Source organism: Bombina bombina, chromosome 4 (assembly GCF_027579735.1).
Source record: "Bombina bombina isolate aBomBom1 chromosome 4, aBomBom1.pri, whole genome shotgun sequence".
Classification (NCBI taxonomy): Eukaryota; Metazoa; Chordata; class Amphibia; order Anura; family Bombinatoridae; genus Bombina; species Bombina bombina.
Genome location: NC_069502.1, coordinates 1,179,975,817 through 1,180,000,655, shown reverse-complemented (window position 1 = coordinate 1,180,000,655; position 24,839 = coordinate 1,179,975,817). Strand labels below are relative to the sequence as shown.

Sequence of the window (24,839 nt, the reverse complement as noted above, 5' to 3'; positions counted from 1 at the left end):
TACCTTCTTACCACCATCCACACAGAGAGGACGGTGGCGGTTTCTGTACGTGGCAGAGCTGAGATCATAAGGAAGCCAGTGTGCATCAAGTCTTATAACCGGCATATGGGTGGGGTTGATCTGGCTGATCAGCTGCTGCAGCCCTACCTAATTATGCGGAAGACAAGGGCCTGGTACAAAAAGGTTGCAATTTACCTAATGCAGATTGCAACCCACAACGCTTTTTTGTTGTTCAAAAAAGCAAACCCCAGAGTTAAAAATACTTTTCTCCAACATAGGTGTGTCCGGTCCACGGCGTCATCCTTACTTGTGGGATATTCTCTTCCCCAACAGGAAATGGCAAAGAGCCCAGCAAAGCTGGTCACATGATCCCTCCTAGGCTCCGCCTACCCCAGTCATTCTCTTTGCCGTTGTACAGGCAACATCTCCACGGAGATGGCTTAGAGTTTTTTAGTGTTTAACTGTAGTTTTTATTATTCAATCAAGAGTTTGTTATTTTGAAATAGTGCTGGTATGTACTATTTACTCAGAAACAGAAAAGAGATGAAGATTTCTGTTTGTATGAGGAAAATGATTTTAGCAACCGTAACTAAAATCCATGGCTGTTCCACACAGGACTGTTGAGAGCAATTAACTTCAGTTGGGGGAACAGTGTGCAGTCTCTTGCTGCTTGAGGTATGACACATTCTAACAAGACGATGTAATGCTGGAAGCTGTCATTTTCCCTATGGGATCCGGTAAGCCATGTTTATTACGATCGTAAATAAGGGCTTCACAAGGGCTTATTAAGACTGTAGACTTTTTCTGGGCTAAATCGATTCATTATTAACACATATTTAGCCTTGAGGAATCATTTTATCTGGGTATTTTGATATAATAATATCGGCAGGCACTGTATTAGACACCTTATTCCTTAGGGGCTTTCCCAAAGCATAAGCAGAGCCTCATTTTCGCGCCGGTGTGGCGCACTTGTTTTTGAGAGGCATGGCATGCAGTCGCATGTGAGAGGAGCTCTGATACTTAGAAAAGACTTTCTGAAGGTATCGTATTCCCCTTTGGGCTTGGTTGGGTCTCAGCAAAGCAGATACCAGGGACTGTGAAGGGGTTAAAGTTTAAAACGGCTCCGGTTCCGTTATTTTAAGGGTTAAAGCTTCCAAATTTGGTGTGCAATACTTTTAAGGCTTTAAGACACTGTGGTGAAAATTTGATAAATTTTGAACAATTCCTTCATGGTTTTTCGCAATAATGCAGTAATAAAGTGTGTTCAGTTTAAAATTTAAAGTGACAGTAACGGTTTTATTTTAAAACGTTTTTGTACTTTGTTATCAAGTTTATGCCTGTTTAACATGTCTGAACTACCAGATAGACTGTGTTCTGAATGTGGGGAAGCCAGAATTCCTATTCATTTAAATAAATGTGATTTATGTGATAATGACAATGATGCCCAAGATGATTCCTCAAGTGAGGGGAGTAAGCATGGTACTGCATCATTCCCTCCTTCGTCTACACGAGTCTTGCCCACTCAGGAGGCCCCTAGTACTCCTTACTATGCAACAATTAACGGCTGTAATGGATAATTCTGTCAAAAACATTTTAGCCAAAATAAACACTTGTCAGCGTAAGCGCGGCTGCTCTGTTTTAGATACTGAAGAGCATGACGACGCTGATATTAATATTTCTGAAGGGCCCCTAACCCAGTCTGATGGGGCCAGGGAGGTTTTGTCTGAGGGAGAAATTACTGATTCAGGGAACATTTCTCAACAGGCTGAACCTGATGTGATTGCATTTAAATTTAAGTTGGAACATCTCCGCATTCTGCTTAAGGAGGTATTATCCACTCTGGATGATTGTGACAAGTTGGTCATCCCAGAGAAACTATGTAAAATGGACAAGTTCCTAGAGGTGCCGGGGCTCCCAGAAGCTTTTCCTATACCCAAGCGGGTGGCGGACATTGTTAATAAGAATGGGAGAGGCCAGGTATTCCTTTCGTCCCTCCCCCCATATTTAAAAAATTGTTTCCTATGGTCGACCCCAGAAAGGACTTATGGCAGACAGTCCCCAAGGTCGAGGGAGCGGTTTCCACTTTAAACAAACGCACCACTATACCCATAGAGGATAGTTGTGCTTTCAAAGATCCTATGGATAAAAATTAGAAGGTTTGCTTAAAAAGATGTTTGTGCAGCAGGGTTACCTTCTACAACCAATTTCATGCATTGTCCCTGTCGCTACAGCCGCATGTTTCTGGTTCGATGAGCTGATAAAGGCGGTCGATAGTGATTCTCCGCCTTATGAGGAGATTATGGACAGAATCAATGCTCTCAAATTGGCTAATTCTTTCACCCTCGACGCCACTTTGCAATTGGCTAGGTTAGCGGCTAAGAATTCTGGGTTTGCTATTGTGGCGCGCAGAGCGCTTTGGTTGAAATCTTGGTCGGCTGATGCGTCTTCCAAGAACAAGCTACTTAACATTCCTTTCAAGGGGAAAACGCTGTTTGGCCCTGACTTGAAAGAGATTATCTCTGATATCACTGGGGTAAAGGCCATCTTTGCCCAAGTCACTCAGCTGTGGGGCATTCCAGACATGGATCTGATGGCCTCTCGTCAGAACTTCAAAGTTCCTTGCTACGGGTCCAGATCCAGGGATCCCAAGGCGGCTCTAGTGGATGCACTAGTAGCACCTTGGACCTTCAAACTAGCTTATGTGTTCCCGCCCTTTCCTCTCATCCCCAGGCTGGTAGCCAGGATCAATCAGGAGAGGGCGTCGGTGATCTTGATAGCTCCTGCGTGGCCACGCAGGACTTGGTATGCAGATCTGGTGAATATGTCATCGGCTCCACCTTGGAAGCTACCTTTGAGACGAGACCTTCTTGTTCAGGGTCCGTTCGAACATCCGAATCTGGTTTCACTCCAGCTGACTGCTTGGAGATTGAACGCTTGATTTTATCGAAGCGAGGGTTCTCAGATTCTGTTATCGATACTCTTATTCAGGCCAGAAAGCCTGTAACTAGAAAGATTTACCACAAAATTTGGAAAAAATATATCTGTTGGTGTGAATCTAAAGGATTCCCTTGGGACAAGGTTAAGATTCCTAGGATCCTATCCTTCCTTCAAGAAGGATTGGAAAAAGGATTATCTGCAAGTTCCCTGAAGGGACAGATTTCTGCCTTGTCGGTGTTACTTCACAAAAAACTGGCTGCTGTGCCAGATGTTCAAGCTTTTGTTCAGGCTCTGGTTAGAATTAAGCCTGTTTACAAACCTTTGACTCCTCCTTGGAGTCTCAATTTAGTTCTTTCAGTTCTTCAGGGGGTTCCGTTTGAACCCTTGCATTCCGTTGATATTAAATTATTATCTTGGAAAGTTTTGTTTTTAGTTGCAATTTCTTCTGCCAGAAGAGTTTCAGAATTATCTGCTCTGCAGTGTTCTCCTCCTTATCTGGTGTTCCATGCAGATAAGGTGGTTTTACGTACCAAACCTGGTTTTCTTCCAAAAGTTGTTTCTAACAAAAACATTAACCAGGAGATTATCGTACCTTCTCTGTGTCCGAAACCAGTTTCAAAGAAGGAACGTTTGTTGCACAATTTGGATGTTGTTCGCGCTCTAAAATTCTATTTAGATGCTACAAAGGATTTTAGACAAACATCTTCCTTGTTTGTTGTTTATTCCGGTAAAAGGAGAGGTCAAAAAGCAACTTCTACCTCTCTCTCTTTTTGGATTAAAAGCATCATCAGATTGGCTTACGAGACTGCCGGACGGCAGCCTCCCGAAAGAATCACAGCTCATTCCACTAGGGCTGTGGCTTCCACATGGGCCTTCAAGAACGAGGCTTCTGTTGATCAGATATGTAGGGCAGCGACTTGGTCTTCACTGCACACTTTTACCAAATTTTACAAGTTTGATACTTTTGCTTCTTCTGAGGCTATTTTTGGGAGAAAGGTTTTGCAAGCCGTGGTGCCTTCCATTTAGGTGACCTGATTTGCTCCCTCCCTTCATCCGTGTCCTAAAGCTTTGGTATTGGTTCCCACAAGTAAGGATGACGCCGTGGACCGGACACACCTATGTTGGAGAAAACAGAATTTATGTTTACCTGATAAATTACTTTCTCCAACGGTGTTTCCGGTCCACGGCCCGCCCTGGTTTTTTAATCAGGTCTGATAATTTATTTTCTTTAACTACAGTCACCACGGTACCATATGGTTTCTCCTATGCAAATATTCCTCCTTAACGTCGGTCGAATGACTGGGGTAGGCGGAGCCTAGGAGGGATCATGTGACCAGCTTTGCTGGGCTCTTTGCCATTTCCTGTTGGGGAAGAGAATATCCCACAAGTAAGGATGACGCCGTGGACCGGACACACCGTTGGAGAAAGTAATTTATCAGGTAAACATAAATTCTGTTTTTTACAGTTTCAGCTCCAGATTATTACGGGGATTTTGTACCATGATGCACCTGCTCCCCGGGCGGTGATGGGAGAGAGCAGAGTTGGGGCTACCCATTTTATTTTTAAAATCCCCCCTACTGCCACAAAGCAGAAACCACAAAAAAAATGCAGAGTCTGTACCAAGAGGGGGAAGAGAAGGGACACCATATATCACTGTCCTGATTGCCCTGGACAGCCTGCACTCTGCATTGGGGACTGCTTCAAGCGGTACCATACAATGGTCAATTTTTAAAAAAATAAATACATTTGCTGTTACATATATATATATATTTTTTTGGTTATGTTTACAGTTAGATGTTTTTTTGTTTTTTTTACTTTTACTGTGCCAGATTTTTACATTTCACTACTCTTTTTTTCTAAAATTGGGCCTGTTTTTTTTTAACCAAAACCCCTGTCAAACCTATGCATGGGGGACATAGGTGTTCTCAGGGTGCCTTGCAGAAAACAACCTGAAGTATGTTTTTGTAATAACTTACAACAGTCTCTCCTAAATTATAGTCAAAAAGCAATGTGTCTGTAAAATTGAAAATTGAAAAATTACCACCATACACTTTCTCCAATTTTTTGGGCTAAAACGGTTGCTTCAAAGGCATCAAAGCACACCATATACAATACCTTGGGGTGTCAACATTTAAAAAATATACACTTTGAATGCAATAAATAAAAGTGGGGTATGCGATAGGCCCCAAACTAAAGATAGGCCTATCAGAAGAAATACTCTCATTTTTAATAACTAAAATCACAAGTCATAAAATTGTAACATAACCTTCCCAAAATCCTGGCAAACCTATGCATGGGGGGCATAGGTGTACTCAGGGTGCCTTGCAGAAAACAACCTGAAGTATTCTTTTGCAATAACTTACAACAATCTCTCCTAAATCATAGTCAAAAAGCAATGTGTCTGTAAAAATGAAAATTGAAAAATTACCACCATATACTTTCTCCAATTTTTTGGGCTAAAACGGTTGCTTCAAAGGCATCAAAGCACACCATATACAATACCTTGGGGTGTCAACATTTAAAAAATATACACTTTGAATGCAATAAATAAAAGTGGGGTATGTGATAGGCCCCAAACTAAAGATAGGCCTATCAGAAGAAATACTCTCATTTTTAATAACTAAAATCATGTAACATAACCTTCCCAAAATCCTGGCAAACCTATGCATGGGGGGCATAGGTGTACTCAGGGTGCCTTGCAGAAAACAACCTGAAGTATTCTTTTGCAATAACTTACAACAGTCTCTCCTAAATCATAGTAAAAAAGCAATGTGTCTGTAACAATGAAAATTGAAAAATTACCACCATATACTTTCTCCAATTTTTTGGGCTAAAACGGTTGCATCAAAGTCATCAAACCACTCCATGTATAATACCTTGGGGGGTCAACTTTTTAAATATAATCACATTTATGGAAAACAAATAAATTGGGGTATGTTAAAAGACCCCCAAAAAAGACGATAGGCAAAGAAAATATGTTAAATGTGAAAAAAATCACAAACACATGTCAGACATTTGGCATTGCACCGCCCAAACAAGCCACCAAACCTATGCATAGGTGGTATTACTGAACTCAGGAGATGTTGGTGACCACATATTGGTGTCTTCTTTGGTAGTAACACATAACAGGAGCTGTGAATCCATGTCTAAAGTACAATGTATGTGAAAAATAACACAAAGAAATGAATGCCCAATAGTTTGACAAAGACTAGTGGTTGAATTAGTGTATGGAAAGTGTTAAAACACCTGCATTTGAAATACCCTAGGATGTCTACTTTTCAAAAATATATGGTTTTATGGGGGTAAATTACATTGGCCGGCTTCAGAAATGTCTTAAATAGAACATGGGTGCATGGGATGTGAAAATGGGAAGTGTAAAAAATGGAATGCGCTTCCTAAAAATAAGGCCTTCTAGCCCCCAGAGAACCCGACACACCTATACATGGGTGGTATCACTGTACTCAGGAGATGTTGTTGAACACATATTGAGGTGTTTTTTGGCAGTAACACATAACAGGAACTGAGAATCCATGCCTAAAGTACAATGTGTGTGAAAAATAACACAAAAAAATGACTACCCAAAAGTTTGACAAAGACTGGTGGTTAAATAAGTTCATGGAAAGTGTGAAAATACCAGCATTTCAAATACCCTAGGGGGTCTACTTCTCAAAAATATATGGTTTTATGGGGGTAAATTTCATTGACCGGCTTCAGAAATGTCCCAAATAGGACATGGGTGCATGATGACCGATGTGAAAATTCGAAGTTGAAAAACTGGAATGCGCTTCCTAAAAATAAGGCCTTCTAGCCCCCAGAGAACCCAACACACCTATACATGGGTGGTATCACTGTACTCAGGAGATGTTGTTGAACACATATTGAGGTGTTTTTTGGCAGTAACACATAACAGGAACTGAGAATCCATGCCTAAAGTACAATGTGTGTGAAAAATAACACAAAAAAATGACTACCCAAAAGTTTGACAAAGACTGGTGGTTAAATAAGTTCATGGAAAGTGTGAAAATACCAGCATTTCAAATACCCTAGGGGGTCTACTTCTCAAAAATATATGGTTTTATGGGGGTAAATTTCATTGACCGGCTTCAGAAATGTCCCAAATAGGACATGGGTGCATGATGACCGATGTGAAAATTCCAAGTTGAAAAACTGGAATGCGCTTCCTAAAAATAAGGCCGCCTAGCCCCCAGAGAACCCAACACACCTATACATGGGTGGTATCACTGTACTCAGGAGATGTTGTTGAACACATATTGAGGTGTTTTTTGGCAGTAACACATAACAGGAACTGAGAATCCATGCCTAAAGTACAATGTGTGTGAAAAATAACACAAAAAAATGACTACCCAAAAGTTTGACAAAGACTGGTGGTTAAATAAGTTCATGGAAAGTGTGAAAATACCAGCATTTCAAATACCCTAGGGGGTCTACTTCTCAAAAATATATGGTTTTATGGGGGTAAATTTCATTGACCGGCTTCAGAAATGTCCCAAATAGGACATGGGTGCATGATGACCGATGTGAAAATTCCAAGTTGAAAAACTGGAATGCGCTTCCTAAAAATAAGGCCTTCTAGCCCCCAGAGAACCCAACACACCTATACATGGGTGGTATCACTGTACTCAGGAGATGTTGTTGAACACATATTGAGGTGTTTTTTGGCAGTAACACATAACAGGAACTGAGAATCCATGCCTAAAGTACAATGTGTGTGAAAAATAACACAAAAAAATGACTACCCAAAAGTTTGACAAAGACTGGTGGTTAAATAAGTTCATGGAAAGTGTGAAAATACCAGCATTTCAAATACCCTAGGGGGTCTACTTCTCAAAAATATATGGTTTTATGGGGGTAAATTTCATTGACCGGCTTCAGAAATGTCCCAAATAGGACATGGGTGCATGATGACCGATGTGAAAATTCCAAGTTGAAAAACTGGAATGCGCTTCCTAAAAATAAGGCCGCCTAGCCCCCAGAGAACCCAACACACCTATACATGGGTGGTATCACTGTACTCAGGAGATGTTGTTGAACACATATTGAGGTGTTTTTTGGCAGTAACACATAACAGGAACTGAGAATCCATGCCTAAAGTACAATGTGTGTGAAAAATAACACAAAAAAATGACTACCCAAAAGTTTGACAAAGACTGGTGGTTAAATAAGTTCATGGAAAGTGTGAAAATACCAGCATTTCAAATACCCTAGGGGGTCTACTTCTCAAAAATATATGGTTTTATGGGGGTAAATTTCATTGACCGGCTTCAGAAATGTCCCAAATAGGACATGGGTGCATGATGACCGATGTGAAAATTCCAAGTTGAAAAACTGGAATGCGCTTCCTAAAAATAAGGCCTTCTAGCCCCCAGAGAACCCAACACACCTATACATGGGTGGTATCACTGTACTCAGGAGATGTTGTTGAACACATATTGAGGTGTTTTTTGGCAGTAACACATAACAGGAACTGAGAATCCATGCCTAAAGTACAATGTGTGTGAAAAATAGCACAAAAAAATGACTACCCAAAAGTTTGACAAAGGCTGGTGGTTAAATAAGTTCATGGAAAGTGTGAAAATACCAGCATTTGAAATACCCTAGGGTGTCTACTTTTCAAAAATATATGGTTTGATGGGGGTAAATTCCATTGGCCAGCTTCAGAAATGTCCCAAATAGGACATGGGTGCATGATGACCGATGTGAAAATTCCAAGTTGAAAAACTGGAATGCGCTTCCTAAAAATAAGGCCTTCTAGCCCCCAGAGAACCCGACACACCTATACATGGGTGGTATCACTGTACTCAGGAGATGTTGTTGAACACATATTGAGGTGTTTTTTGGCAGTAACACATAACAGGAACTGAGAATCCATGCCTAAAGTACAATGTGTGTGAAAAATAACACAAAATAATGACTACCCAAAAGTTTGACAAAGACTGGTGGTTGAATTAGTGCATGGAAAGTGTTAAAATACAAGCATTTGAAATACCCTAGGGTGTCTACTTTTCAAAAATATATGGTTTGATGGGGGTAAATTCCATTGACCAGCTTCAGAAATGTCCCAAATAGGACATGGGTGCATGATGACCGATGTGAAAATTCCAAGTTGAAAAACTGGAATGCGCTCCCTAAAAATAAGAGCTTTTAGCCCCCCGAGAACCCGACACACCTATACATGGGTGGTATCACTGTACCCAGGAGATGCTGCTGAAGACATATGAGGGTGTTATTTGGCAGTAACCCTTAATATTATCAGTAAATGTATTCTTAAATTGCTATTTTGTCAAAAAATCAAATTATTTTTTTTCCCCCCCAAACTTTGGCATAGATTGGTGGTAAAATGGTTGCATGAAAAAAGTCAAAATACCCCAAGTTTAATACCTTAGGTTGTCTTCTTTTAAAAAATATATACATTTGAAGGGTTATTCAGGGATTCATGACAGATATTGGTGTTACAATGTAACTATCGCCAATTTTATAAAAAACATGGTTTTGAAATAGCAAAGTGCTACTTGTACTTATTGCCCTATAACTTGCAAAAAAAGCAAAGAACATGTAAACATTGGGTATTTATAAACTCAGGACAAAATTTAGAAACTGTTTAGCATTGGTATTTTATGGTGGTTGTAGATGTGTAAGAGATTTTGGGGCTCAAAGTTAGAAAAAGTGCATTTTTTTTTCATTTTTTCCTCATATTTTATATTTTTTTTTATAGTAAATTATAAGATATGATGAAAATAATCATATCTTTAGAAAGTCCATTTAATGGCGAGAAAAACAGTATATAATATGTGTGGGTACAGTAAATGAGTAAGAGGAAAATTACAGTTAAACACAAACATCGCAGAAATGCAAAAATAGCTTGGTCCCAGATGGTCAACAAATTGAAAAGTGGTCTGGTCACTAAGGGGTTAAAGGAACAGCAGCAACATTTCATATAGTTCCTGTGCTCTGTCACTGTAAAAAAGCCAACATCTACTGGGAAAATGTCTTCTACGGATACCTAGATTTGTCATTTTGTCTTTGGCCATAGGCGGAAGCAGTTGTGCTGCTTTAAATAAGGCAAACCATGTTCTTGTACATTTGGGTTTTTCATAAAGCCTTTAATTTGACATCATCCATACCACTCCTCACTCAAACACATATTTGCATGTTGAGTCATGGAAAAGCCCACACCCTGTTTTATATAAATTAACAGTGAGGTAGCAGCAGAAGATAAGCAGATCGCTATGTAATAATGAGAGGGTTGCATGCAATAATCCTGCTACTTCCTCAAAGCTCTTTAAAACAATCGGTTGCCGAAAGAATGTGAAAAATATTTATTTGGTTGTCACCGGCATTAATACCATAATGGTGGATATCCCATAGAAATGAAAGTGATGGTAAATACCGGTGCTAGTCATAAAGGGGACTTTTAGTCATGAAGTAGAAAAAACTGCCTACGAGTTTATGCCGAGCTGAGTACCTCAGTCATCCATGGCAAAACGCTAATATGTTTAATGAGGTGATGTTTTCACGCCATGCTAGCTGTTCAGCATTATGCCGTGCGGCTAGAATGCTTATTGCTTAAAGGGACACTGAACCCAAATTTTTTCTTTTGTGATTCAGATAGAGCATGCAATTTCAAACAACTTTGTAATTTAGTCCTATTATCAATTTTTCTTTGTTCTCTTTCTATCTTTATTTAAAAAGAAGGCATCTAAGCTTTTTTTTTTCCAGGACTCTGGACAGCACTTTTTTATTGGTGAATGAATTTATCTACCAATCAGCAAGAACAACCCAGGTTGTTCACCAAAAATGGGCCGGCATCTAAACTTACATTCTTGCATTTCAAATAAAGATACCAAGAGAATGTAGAAAATTTGATAACTAGGAGTAAATTAGAAAGTTGCTTAAAATTGCATGCTCTATCTGAATTACAAAAGAAAAATTTTGGGTTCAGTGTCCCTTTAAGATTTAGAAATGTCACCTCATTGAGAAAATCGCACTTTGCCGTGGGCGGCCGGAGGCGCCCAGCTAGGCATAAACGCGCAGGCAAATAAAGGAACTTTAAGTATGAAGTTTTTTTTATACTTCATGACTGAAATTCCCCTATATTTATAGCACTTGTAAATCCTAGTTTTTCAAAAACGCTAGGAGTTACCATCACTTTAAGAACTTGAATGCTCAGGTGAGCTAAAACAATAATATAAGTTATACAATAATGAAAATTGTATGCAATAAAACAGAGGTTTTCCTGTTTTCAGAAGTATTGTATCACAGGAGATATTTACATACTCTAATTAGTAACATTATCTGCCTATAAGGACTTTGGCATTCACATCACTCAAGCAAGCTTGTTAAAGGCACAAGACCTTTTTATTCCATCAATGCATGAACTCTAAGGCATTTGTACTTTTTAGCAGCATTTGCTGTATGGAAATGAGTTGTTCTGGAGCTGTCAGTCCACCCAAGAAAGAGTAGATTCATGGTGTGATTGGCACCTTTACCATGTATTAGCATTTGCCTCCAACGTCAGCACCCACCCCTAATATTCTTCTTTTTTTTGCTTTGTACTTTCTCACAATATGCTATCAATATTGCAGAATATTGTTTAGGTGGTTTAGGTGTGGATATTATTGTAAAAATCAAACGGAGCAAAGTGAAAAACAAAAACTTGTCTGTCATTACATATAGACTGTAGTACTATAAGTACGTGAATGTTATATGCAAATATATACTTACATTTAGTTATAGAGTGAAGCTAAAACATGGATTTGGTTCTGTTTGTTAAATAAACCTGGTCACTAAATTATAATCAACTAGTCCTAAAGCCTGTGTACACGGGCCATTTTTTGCAGTACAGCGGTCCCACCCCTTACTCTCTCTCTATCCCCCCTCTCTTTTGCTCTCTCTTTCTCCCCTCTCTTTTGCTCTCTCTCCCCTCTCTTTTGCTCTCTCTCCCCTCTCTTTTGCTCTCTCTTTCTCCCCTATCTTTTGCTCTCTCTCCCCTCTCTTTTGCTCTCTCTCCCCTCTCTTTTGCGCTCTCTCTCTCCACTCTCTTTTACTCTCTCTCTCCCCCCTCTCTTTTACTCTCTCTCCCCCCTCTCTTTTACTCTCTCTCCCCCCTCTCTTTTACTCTCTCTCCCCCCTCTCTTTTACTCTCTCTCCCCCCTCTCTTTTACTCTCTCTCCCCCCTCTCTTTTACTCTCTCTCCCCCCTCTCTTTTACTCTCTCTCTCCCCCCTCTCTTTTACTCTCTCTCTCCCCCCTCTCTTTTACTCTCTCTCTCCCCCTCTCTTTTACTCTCTCTCTCCCCCCTCTATTTACTCTCTCTCTCCCCCTATCTTTTGCTGTCTCTCTCCCCCCTCTCTTTTGCTCTCTCTCTCTCCCCTCTCTTTTGCTCTCTCTCCCCTCTCTTTTGTGCTCTCTCTCCCCCCACTCTTTTGTGCTCTCTCTCCCCTCTCTTTTGTGCTCTCTCCCTCCTCTCTTTTGTGCTCTCTCCCCCCTCTCTTTTGTGCTCTCTCCCCCCTCTCATTTGTGCTCTCTCCCCTTTCTATTTTGTGCTCTCTCCCCCCTCTCTTTTGTGATCTCTCCCCCTCTCATTTGTTCTCTCTCCCCCCTCTCTTTTGTGCTCTCTCTCCCCCTCTCTTTTGTGCTCTCTCCCCCCTCTCTTTTGTGCTCTCTCCCCCCTCTCTTTTGTGCTCTCTCCCCCCTCTCTTTTGTGCTCTCTCCCCCCTCTCTTTTGTGCTCTCTCCCCCCTCTCTTTTGTGCTCTCTCCCCCCTCTCTTTTGTGCTCTCTCCCCCCTCTCTTTTGTGCTCTCTCCCCCCTCTCTTTTGTGCTCTCTCCCCCCTCTCTTTTGTGCTCTCTCCCCCCTCTCTTTTGTGCTCTCTCCCACCCTCCCTTTTGTGCTCTCTCCCCCTCTCTTTTGTGCTCTCTCCACCCTCTCTTTTGTGCTCTCTCCCCCCTCTCTTTTGTGCTCTCTCCCCCCTCTCTTTTGTGCTCTCTCCCCCCTCTCTTTTGTGCTCTCTCCCCCCTCTCTTTTGGGCTCTCTCCCCCCTCTCTTTTGGGCTCTCTCTCCCCCCTCTCTTTTGGGCTCTCTCTCCCCCCTCTCTTTTGGGCTCTCTCTCCCCCCTCTCTTTTGGGCTCTCTCTCCCCCCTCTCTTTTGTGCTTTCTCTCCCCCCTCTCTTTTGTGCTCTCTCCCCCCCTCTTTTGTGCTTTCTCTCCCTCACTTTATCCCCCCTCTTTAGAGCTCTCTATCATCTGGCCCCGCCTGAGTCACGCCCGGCCCCGCCCGCGTCTCACCCAGGCCCAGCCCACGTCATACCCGCCCGGCTACACCCACTCCATCACACACCAGATCAGTTGGAAGGCCAGGTGTGTTTGTCCTCGCACGCAGTCTCTACTGCACATGACAGCTTCGGACAAACACACTTGGCCTTTTATAATATAGGATTAATGATAATCAGTCCAAAACCACCTTAAAGAGATACTAAACCCAAATTATTTCTTTCATGATTCGGATAGAGCAGCGATTTTAAGCAACTATCTAATTTACTCCTGTTATCAATTTTTCTTTGTCCTCTTGCTATCCTTATTTGAAGAAACAGGTATATTAAATGCTTATGAGCCAGTCTATTTTTGATTTAGCACCTGGGTAGCGCTTTCTGATTGGTAGCTAACTAAAAAAAAATTGATAATAGGAATAAATTACAAAGTTGCCTAAAATTGCATTTCCCATGATGCTCGACTGGACTTTAGACTTTTAGACTTTAAACATCTGGAGAGCCAAGGTTCGCCATCACTGCTGAATCATGAAATCTAAAATTGGGTTCACTATATTATATATATATTTATTTGCATAAATGTTTTGTAGATGATCTATTTATGTAGCCCATAAAGTATTTTTTTGTGGGTTTTTTTTTTTTTTAATGGATAGTTTTGCTTATTTTTAAATAACATTTCTCTGATTTTCAGACTCCTAACGAAGCCCTAAAGGTATAGGAGAATTCCGACATATACCTACTCCAGCTTGCTTCTGTTTGTGTAAAGGGTCTTTTCATATGCAGGGGGAGGGGGAAGTGTCTGATATTTCCCCCTTGCAGTGGGTGTTCGAGTAACCTTTTAAACAGAGCTAAACTGAGAGCTTCTAAGTAAGTTTTTAAACAGTTTTATACTGGATTTTTATATCGGCATCTGTGCATCTTATTCTTTATAGTAGTGTCTATTACACTACAGGCTTAATCCAGAGAGGGAGGAACTGAAATCTTTCTGTTTACCTGACTGTATAACTGGCAGAAACAAGAGACTGCTTTATAAGCCACCAGTACCTTCATCAACTCATACAGCCCTCTTGACAAAGTCCGGACGTTTACTGGACGAAACGCGTTGAGTTAACACAACGCTCTGGCGTCACTGACATCCTACGACGACCGAGGTGCTCCTTACCAGCCCACGGATACAGAGCATATCTCGGACGAGGCTCGGTTCAACTCTACCATTATTCCCTGGCACTCGTAGGACTCTCATACTCTCAGAGCGTGGACGCTCACATACCCAGAGCGCGTATACATTGCTTGTTTTTATTGTTCTCTTGTAAGTGTGCATTTTTAATTAGCGCAAATTGTGCGTATATTAAAAACTTTTACTCTTAGATGGGATGCGCTGTGTTTTTTGTTTCTGCAATGCAGTTATATGAAAAGTGGCGTATACTATCCCTTTAAGGAAAAAGGGATTGCCTTCTCCACTCTCTTTCCTATTGCATTTGTGTGACCAACAATGCATTTTCATATCACTTCCATATTGACGCAGTTGTAATTGTGTAGTAAAATTCCTTTTGTTCTGGGGGACAGAAGAATTAATGAAAAAGCTAAAAAAAAAAATAACAATAATCTACTTTAACTAAATAAACACATTATTAATATCTATGAACTTTTTTTTTTTTTTTTTATATATGTCTTTGGAAATGTATTATAAACTATCGATTAGTTTAATGGTAGATTACTTGGCTTTACATATTCTGAAACCTTTGGATCTGGTTGGTGTCGCTAGACCATAGCAATGTGCAATAAATATCTATAGAATGATTCATGCTTGACTATTAAATGAAACAGAATGATGAAAACTGAACCCTACTAATGCTTTGCTAAATCATTGAAGCTGGAAAAATATCTTATGCCATGTGGTGGTGGTCTGGTGTATTTGTTGCTGGTAAAGTCAGATATTGGGTAATCCTAGAATTACCCGGATAAAAGGGACATTACCCAAGCAGCTGTGGATAAAGCGCAATGTATAATCATAAATCCCCATCTGAGTGTGGAGTCACTGCATCAAATATATCATGCACTGTAATTCCCCCATCTTCACTATCTTTTTTGCCTCTGCCTGGGGGGTTCAAGGAGGGAAAAGCCCCCTTTGTAACCAGAGGATAGTTGGGGCGCCTTCCTTGAACCCCCACCTCCAGGCTGAGGCAAAATAAATATTGTAGATGGGGGAATTACAGTACATCAGGCTTTATCCACAGCCGCTTGGGTAATTTCTTACTTCACCTGTAACATAATTATCAGTACCTCACACTAGACATGGGCATTAAACAGCTTCTTTAGCTGCCGAATGCGGAAGTAGGCGGCCCCTCGTTGTAAAAGATCACCACACTGAGATCTTTGCAAATTCCCATCTTAGTGTGGTGATTTTTCACAAGCATAAAGTCAATGAGGGGCCCCCTACTTCCACCTAATGCCCATGTCTACTTCACACTAAATATTTACCCTCCTGCAGCTACACTAATTGTATAAATAAAAAGTGCACCTCGGCCATAAAGTCACCTTTTTATACAGACGGTTACTTCCTCAGTTTGCTCCATGGTGCTGAAAATCTAAAATTACTCCTCATGGAAATAGGGAATTGTATAGTAAAACAATTCTCTCACAGTTTGAGTAGTCAAAATTATCCCTGAGAATCTGATTGTGCACTAAAAATAAGTTAATAATTATAGTTTCTTCTGTTATGTGTGATCAGTCCACGGGTCATCATTACTTCTGGGATATAACTCCTCCCCAACAGGAAATGCAAGAGGATTCACCCAGCAGAGCTGCATATAGCTCCTCCCCTCTACGTCAGTCCCAGTCATTCTCTTGCACCCAACGACTAGATAGGATGTGTGAGAGGACTATGGTGATTATACTTAGTTTTTATGACTTCAATCAAAAGTTTGTTATTTTAAAATAGCACCGGAGCGTGTTATTACTTCTCTGGCAGAGTTTGAGGAAGAATCTGACAGAGATTTTTTACTATGATTTTAACCGGAGTCGTTAAGATCATATTGCTGTTCTCGACCATCTGAGGGAGGTAAAGGCTTCAGATCAGGGGACAGCGGGCAGATGAATCTGCATTGAGGTATGTGGCAGTTTTTATTTTCTGAATGGAATTGATGAGAAAAGCCTGCCATACCGTTAAAATGACATGTATGTATACACTTTAGTATTCTGGGGATGGTATTTCACCGGAACTACTCTGTTAAAGGTCACTAATCCTTTTAATAACTATTCTCATGTTAAACGTTTTTGCTGGAATGTAGAATCGTTTACATTGCTGAGGTACTGTGTGAATAAATATTTGGGCATTATTTTCCACTTGGCAGTTTTTTTGCTTTAATTGTGACAGTTTCGTTTCTCTTCACTGCTGTGTGGGAGAGGGAGGGGCCGTTTTTGGCGCTCTTTGCTACGCATCAAAAAATTCCAGTCAGTTACTTTTATATTTCCTGCATGATCCGGTTCATCTCTGACAGATCTCAGGGGTCTTCAAACTTCTTTGAAGGGAGGTAAATTCTCTCAGCAGAGCTGTGAGAATTCTTATAGTGACTGTGAATAAAAACGTTGTTTTGTTTTCTTATGTACAAATTTAATTAGTGTTGTTTTTTTTTTTTTTTTTTTTTTACTAATGGGAACAAACCTTTGCTAAAGGTTGTGTTGTTTTAAAGTTTGATGCTATAACTGTTTTTCAGTTCATTATTTCAACTGTCATTTAATCGTTAGTACCTCTTTGAGGCACAGTGCGTTTTTTTGCTAAAAAAGATTATAACCAAGTTGTAAGTTTTTTTGCTAGTGTGTTAAACATGTCTGACTCAGAGGAAGATATCTGTGTCATTTGTTCCAATGCCAAGGTGGAGCCCAATAGAAATTTATGTACTAACTGTATTGATGCTACTTTAAATAAAAGTCAATCTGTACAATGTGAACAAATTTCACCAAACAGCGAGGGGAGAGTTATGCCGACTAACTCGCCTCACGCGGCAGTACCTGCATCTCCCGCCCGGGAGGTGCGTGATATTTTGGCGCCTAGTACATCTGGGCGGCCATTACAGATAACATTACAAGATATGGCTACTGTTATGACTGAAGTTTTGTCTAAATTACCAGAACTAAGAGGCAAGCGTGATCACTCTGGGGTGAGAACAGAGTGCGCTGACAATGCTAGGGCCATGTCTGATACTGCGTCACAGCTCGCAGAGCATGAGGACGGAGAGCTTCATTCTGTGGGTGACGGTTCTGATCCAAACAGATTGGACTCAGATATTTCAAATTTTAAATTTAAATTGGAGAACCTCCGTGTACTACTAGGGGAGGTCTTAGCAGCTCTCAACGATTGTAACACCGTTGCAATACCAGAGAAACTGTGTAGGTTGGATAAATACTTTGCGGTACCGGCGAGTACTGACGTTTTTCCTATACCTAAGAGACTAACTGAAATTGTTACTAAGGAGTGGGATAGACCCGGTGTGCCGTTCTCACCCCCTCCAATATTTAGAAAGATGTTTCCAATAGACGCCACCACTCGGGACTTATGGCAAACGGTCCCCAAGGTGGAGGGAGCAGTTTCTACTTTAGCTAAGCGTACCACTATCCCGGTGGAGGATAGCTGTGCTTTCTCAGATCCAATGGATAAAAAATTAGAGGGTTACCTTAAGAAAATGTTTGTTCAACAAGGTTTTATATTACAACCCCTTGCATGTATCGCGCCGATTACGGCTGCGGCAGCATTTTGGATTGAGTCGCTTGAAGAGAACCTTAGTTCCTCTACGCTAGACGACATTACGGACAGGCTTAGAGTCCTTAAACTAGCTAATTCTTTCATTTCGGAGGCCGTAGTACATTTAACCAAACTTACGGCTAAGAACTCAGGATTCGCCATACAGGCACGCAGGGCGCTGTGGCTAAAATCCTGGTCAGCTGATGTTACTTCTAAGTCCAAATTACTTAATATACCTTTCAAGGGGCAGTCCTTATTCGGGCCCGGTTTGAAAGAAATTATCGCTGACATTACGGGAGGTAAGGGCCACGCCCTACCTCAAGACAAGGCCAAAGCTAAGGCTAGACAGTCTAATTTTCGTCCCTTTCGGAATTTCAAAACAGGAGCAGCATCAACCTCCACTGCACCAAAACAGGAAGGAGCTGTTGCTCGTTACAGGCAAGGCTGGAAGCCTAACCAGTCCTGGAACAAGAGCAAGCAGGCCAGGAAACCTGCTGCTGCCCCAAAGACAGCATGAACCGAGAGCCCCCGATCCGGGACCGGATCTAGTAGGGGGCAGACTCTCTCTCTTCGCCCAGGCCTGGGCAAGAGATGTTCAGGATCCCTGGGCACTAGAGATCATATCTCAGGGATACCTTCTAGACTTCAAATTATCTCCCCCAAGAGGGAGATTTCATCTGTCAAGGTTGTCAACAAACCAGATAAAGAAAGAAGCGTTTCTACGCTGCGTACAAGATCTGTTAACAATGGGAGTGATCCATCCGGTTCCGCGGTCGGAACAAGGACAAGGGTTCTACTCAAACCTGTTTGTGGTTCCCAAAAAAGAGGGAACTTTCAGGCCAATCTTAGATTTAAAGACTCTAAACAAATTCCTAAGAGTTCCATCGTTCAAAATGGAAACTATTCGGACAATCTTACCCATGATCCAAGAGGGTCAGTACATGACCACAGTGGATTTAAAGGATGCTTACCTTCACATACCGATCCACAAAGATCATCACCGGTATCTAAGGTTTGCCTTCTTAGACAGGCACTACCAGTTTGTAGCTCTTCCATTCGGATTGGCTACGGCTCCAAGAATCTTCACAAAGGTTCTGGGTGCCCTTCTAGCGGTACTAAGACCGCGAGGGATTTCGGTAGCTCCGTACCTAGACGACATTCTAATACAAGCTTCAAGCTTTCAAACTGCCAAGTCTCATACAGAGTTAGTTCTGGCATTTCTAAGGTCGCATGGATGGAAAGTGAACGAAAAGAAGAGTTCTCTCTTTCCTCTCACAAGGGTTCCATTCTTGGGGACTCTTATAGATTCTGTAGAAATGAAGATTTACCTGACAGAAGACAGGTTAACAAAGCTTCAAAATGCATGCCGCGTCCTTCATTCCATTCAACACCCGTCAGTAGCTCAATGCATGGAGGTGATCGGCTTAATGGTAGCGGCAATGGACATAGTACCTTTTGCACGCCTACACCTCAGACCGCTGCAATTATGCATGCTAAGTCAGTGGAATGGGGATTACTCAGATTTGTCCCCTACTCTGAATCTGAATCAAGAGACCAGAAATTCTCTTCTATGGTGGCTTTCTCGGCCACACCTGTCCAGGGGGATGCCATTCAGCAGGCCAGACTGGACAATTGTAACAACAGACGCCAGCCTACTAGGTTGGGGCGCTGTCTGGAATTCTCTGAAGGCTCAGGGACTATGGAATCAGGAGGAGAGTCTCCTTCCAATAAACATTCTGGAATTGAGAGCAGTTCTCAATGCCCTTCTGGCTTGGCCCCAGTTAATAACTCGGGGGTTCATCAGGTTTCAGTCGGACAACATCACGACTGTAGCTTACATCAACCATCAGGGAGGGACAAGAAGCTCCCTAGCAATGATGGAAGTATCAAAGATAATTCGCTGGGCAGAGTCTCACTCTTGCCACCTGTCAGCAATCCACATCCCGGGAGTGGAGAACTGGGAGGCGGATTTCTTAAGTCGCCAGACTTTTCATCCGGGGGAGTGGGAACTTCATCCGGAGGTCTTTGCCCAAATACTTCGACGTTGGGGCAAACCAGAGATAGATCTCATGGCGTCTCGCCAGAACGCCAAACTTCCTCGCTACGGGTCCAGATCCAGGGATCCGGGAGCAGTTCTGATAGATGCTTTGACAGCACCTTGGAACTTCAGGATGGCTTATGTGTTTCCACCCTTCCCGCTGCTTCCTCGATTGATTGCCAAAATCAAACAGGAGAGAGCATCAGTAATTCTAATAGCACCTGCTTGGCCACGCAGGACTTGGTATGCAGATCTAGTGGACATGTCGTCCTGTCCGCCTTGGTCTCTACCTCTAAGACAGGACCTTCTGATACAGGGTCCATTCAAACATCAAAATCTAACTTCTCTGAAGCTGACTGCTTGGAAATTGAACGCTTGATTTTATCAAAACGTGGTTTTTCTGAGTCGGTTATTGATACCCTGATTCAGGCTAGGAAGCCTGTTACCAGAAGGATTTACCATAAAATATGGCGGAAATACCTATACTGGTGCGAATCCAAAGGTTACTCCTGGAGTAAGGTTAGGATCGCTAGGATATTGTCTTTTCTACAAGAAGGTTTAGAAAAGGGTTTATCAGCTAGTTCATTAAAGGGACAGATTTCAGCTCTGTCCATCTTGTTACACAGACGTCTGTCAGAAAATCCAGACGTCCAGTCCTTTTGTCAGGCTTTAGCTAGGATCAAGCCTGTGTTTAAAGCTGTTGCTCCACCATGGAGTTTAAACTTAGTTCTTAACGTTTTACAGGGTGTTCCGTTTGAACCCCTTCATTCCATTGATATAAAAATGTTATCTTGGAAAGTTCTGTTTTTAATGGCTATTTCCTCGGCTCGAAGAGTCTCTGAGTTATCAGCCTTACATTGTGATTCCCCTTATCTGATTTTTCACTCAGACAAGGTAGTTCTGCGTACTAAACCTGGGTTCTTACCTAAGGTAGTCACTAACAGGAACATCAATCAAGAGATTGTTGTCCCATCCTTGTGTCCAAATCCTTCTTCAAAGAAGGAACGTCTTTTACACAATCTGGATGTAGTTCGTGCCCTCAAGTTCTACTTGCAGGCAACTAAAGATTTTCGCCAAACTTCTTCCTTGTTTGTCGTTTACTCTGGACGGAGGAGAGGTCAAAAAGCTTCTGCTACCTCTCTCTCTTTTTGGCTTCGTAGCATAATACGTTTAGCCTATGAGACTGCTGGACAGCAGCCTCCTGAAAGAATTACAGCTCACTCCACTAGAGCTGTGGCTTCCACTTGGGCCTTTAAGAATGAGGCCTCTGTTGAACAGATTTGCAAGGCTGCAACTTGGTCTTCGCTTCATACTTTTTCCAAATTTTACAAATTTGACACTTTTGCTTCTTCGGAGGCTATTTTTGGGAGAAAGGTTCTTCAAGCAGTGGTTCCTTCTGTATAATGAGCCTGCCTATCCCTCCCGTCATCCGTGTACTTTTGCTTTGGTATTGGTATCCCAGAAGTAATGATGACCCGTGGACTGATCACACATAACAGAAGAAAACATAATTTATGCTTACCTGATAAATTCCTTTCTTCTGTTGTGTGATCAGTCCACGGCCCGCCCTGTTTTAAGGCAGGTAAATATCTTTTAAATTATACTCCAGTCACCACTTCACCCTTGGTTACTCCTTTCTCGTTGATTCTTGGTCGAATGACTGGGACTGACGTAGAGGGGAGGAGCTATATGCAGCTCTGCTGGGTGAATCCTCTTGCATTTCCTGTTGGGGAGGAGTTATATCCCAGAAGTAATGATGACCCGTGGACTGATCACACAACAGAAGAAAGGAATTTATCAGGTAAGCATAAATTATGTTTTTTTGGTATTTACATTGTTATCCATTTTTTATAATTATGGCATTGGTGGGAAAATATCAATTCCTGTAGTTTATTTCCTTTTAGTACAACCACTGACTGCCACAGTACATGTGGGACAGAACAATACATAAAATGTGTTTGTGTGGTAGTGATGTTCTGTTGGTCTTTCACAAGGAGATGGTTAAAGGGATATCATGTAGCATATTATTAATGAATATTATTTAAAGGGACAGTTTACTTGAAAATTTATATTGTTTAAAAAAAATTAGCTAATCTCTTTATTACCCATTCTTTAGTTTTGCATAGCCCAAACTGTTTTAATACACCTTGTATCGAAGCCTCTGCAGACTGTCCCCTTATCTCAGTTCTTTTGATAGACTTGCATTTTAGCCAATCAGTGCTTACTCATAAATAACTCCACGTGAGTGAACACGTTATCTATATGTCACACATGAACTAGCACTGTCTAGCTGTGAAAACCTGTCAAAATGCCCTATGATAAGAGGCAGCTTAGAAATTAGCATATGAGCATACCTAGGTTTAGCTTTCCACAAAGAATACCAAGAGAACAAAGCAAATTTGGGGAAAAAAGTAAATTGGAAATTGCATGCCCTATCTGAATGATAAAAGTTTTTAGTTTTGACTAGACTGTCCCTTTAATGTGGTAACTGATCTTCATCTCTCATTTAATGTACTTTAATCATTTTAACACTGACAATACCTATGTCATAAATCTATCATATATATATCTGTGTTTGCACAGCAGAGTTTGCTAGCTTTTCTGCCAGTAATACAACACTGCTGAGCAAGTGGAATTAATGCCTTCACATTCATCTGACACTAATTTGCATGAGTCACAAGTGCTCGTAGTGTGCGACACCGTTTCATGCTGGCTGGCAGGCTAATCTTCTGAATAATAAAAAACAAGTGTGCTAATGAGGCGCACGTGTTGATTTGTTCTCTGTATTAGATATTTATCTAGCACATGCATATTCTGCAGATGAGATATGATAAATTAGCACGGCAACTTCAGAAAAAGAGGTTTTACGTAATGGACGTTATTGTATTTGCATGTTGCATTAAAGGGACATTAAACCCAGATTTTTTCTTTCATGATTTAGAAAAAGCATACAATTTTAAACAACTTTCTAATTTACTTCTATTATCTAATTTGCTTCATTCTCTTGATATACTTTGCTGAAAAGCATATCTAGATATTCTCAGGAGCTGCTGATTGGTTGCTGCACATAGATGCCTTGTGTGATTGGCTCCCCCTGTGCATTGCTATTTCTTTAACAAAGGATATCTAAAGAATGAAGAAAAGTAGATAATAAAAGTACATTGGAATGCTGTTTAAAATTGTATTCTCTACTTGAATCATGAAAGAAAGTTTTTGGGTTTAGTGTCCCTTTAAGAGATCACAAGGGAAATAAAGAACCAAATCTTTTTGTAGCTCCTTGCATTTGCTTGTGTCCTAAGGTGCTAAATAATGACACCTTTGCCGGTGGAACTCAAGTGTCCCAGTACATGAAATGTAGAAACTGACTTCAGAGTAATCTAGTGTAGTACTTGCAGTGTATAACAAAAAATGTTTTGTTTATATCTAGTGCTCTCGGAGGTTCCTCTGCTCTTCATATTCCAACGTTTCCAAGTGGGGGATGTCTCATTGATTATGTTCCGCAGGTGTGCCAGCTGCTAACCAATAAGGTAAGAATTGTTTCAATTAATAGCTATTGTGTCACTAATGCAGTCTTAGCTGGAAACGCACTGGGTATCATTATATGTTAGTTCTGTAGCTATAATTAAATTGTCAGTACCATAAATCCTGTGCAGTTTTACCATTTTGAGCATGCAGCAGTGATATAGCTACTTCCACAGGACAAGACACCCAGGGCCTAATATTCAAAACCGTGATCACGTAAAATCTTTGGAATTTTTTTAGACCTTGTATAGTAATATAGGAGTGTCTGTTTCACATAAAGAACACTACATAGCAACATAACAATGTCTCAATATAAAATTTGTGTTTCTACTAAAGAGGCGACTTTGATCATCTCACCTGAGCTGCGAGGTTTTGAATATCAGGCCTTCAGACAGAACCAAGTCATGGCATTAGCTTTACAGGTGCACAGAAACAAATGATATGGTATAAGGAGGCTTAAATTATATGTTTAAAGGTCCTTTCCCCCTGTAGTCTGAAGCATTAATGCAATGGTTATCCTGGTTTAGTAAATCTAGTACTTGCTTACCATGGAACATCTTGAAGATGTGGAGTGCTTGTATAATGGAGGGCAAATTACCTGACCTAACAGCAGAGATGTTCATGTTTCTGGAGCCCAGGAATGTTTCCTGTTTCTGTGGTTTTGCTGGTATAAAATAATTATTGATTAAACATAAGTCAAGTGCTGTGATTCTCTAAATCCATACTCTATCTTGCAGAATGATGCTTGAAATAGCACTCACATTATATTTCTAAAGGACCATGAGATATTGGAATTCACCCTTTATTGGGCCATTGTTATAAAGAGATTCCCTCAATATAAAAAAGAAATATGGCATAACGTGAGACAGGCAGGCAGTCTGTGCACACCGTTATGTGCCAGGCACTAAGCATGAGTCAATGACCATAAACAGTAAGCACATGAATCTTGGGTAAAAAAAAAGCAAAGTGCCAAGACAAATGCAGTTTTCAGTCATGTGAGAAGGACTCTAGGCAAGAGGGTGTTCTCCTCTGAATGAATGACGCTGTTTCTACTTTCCAAGTTTCGAAGTGGGAACACCCTGTAATGACCTCTTGACAGATTTAGCAAAGATATTGAAGTCTTTTTTGTGCAACTAAGGAAAGCCAGTCCGTCTGCAGCCGGCACAAGTAAATGATGTTGTCTTTCCTTCTCCATTGCCAGCCAGGCCCAAAAAGCATGAGAAATGTATGTGCTTGTGGCAAATGGTTAACTTAGCAGTGTGTTAGGGAAACTAGAAAACGTTTTGCAAAAAAAGGAAAATGCATAATATGATTGGG

General features: G+C 41.1%; 1 protein-coding gene across 2 annotated transcripts in view; it reads left to right on the top strand.

Annotated features, from left to right (window-relative positions):
- The window catches only part of BABAM2 (BRISC and BRCA1 A complex member 2), an 896,806-nt gene that overhangs the window by 562,289 nt on the left and 309,678 nt on the right, over positions 1–24,839 (top strand). For both annotated transcript variants that reach the window (XM_053712651.1, XM_053712652.1), the window contains exon 8: positions 23,428–23,527. In XM_053712651.1, the coding sequence (XP_053568626.1) occupies positions 23,428–23,527 (100 nt within the window). The remainder of the gene's footprint in view (positions 1–23,427; positions 23,528–24,839) is intronic.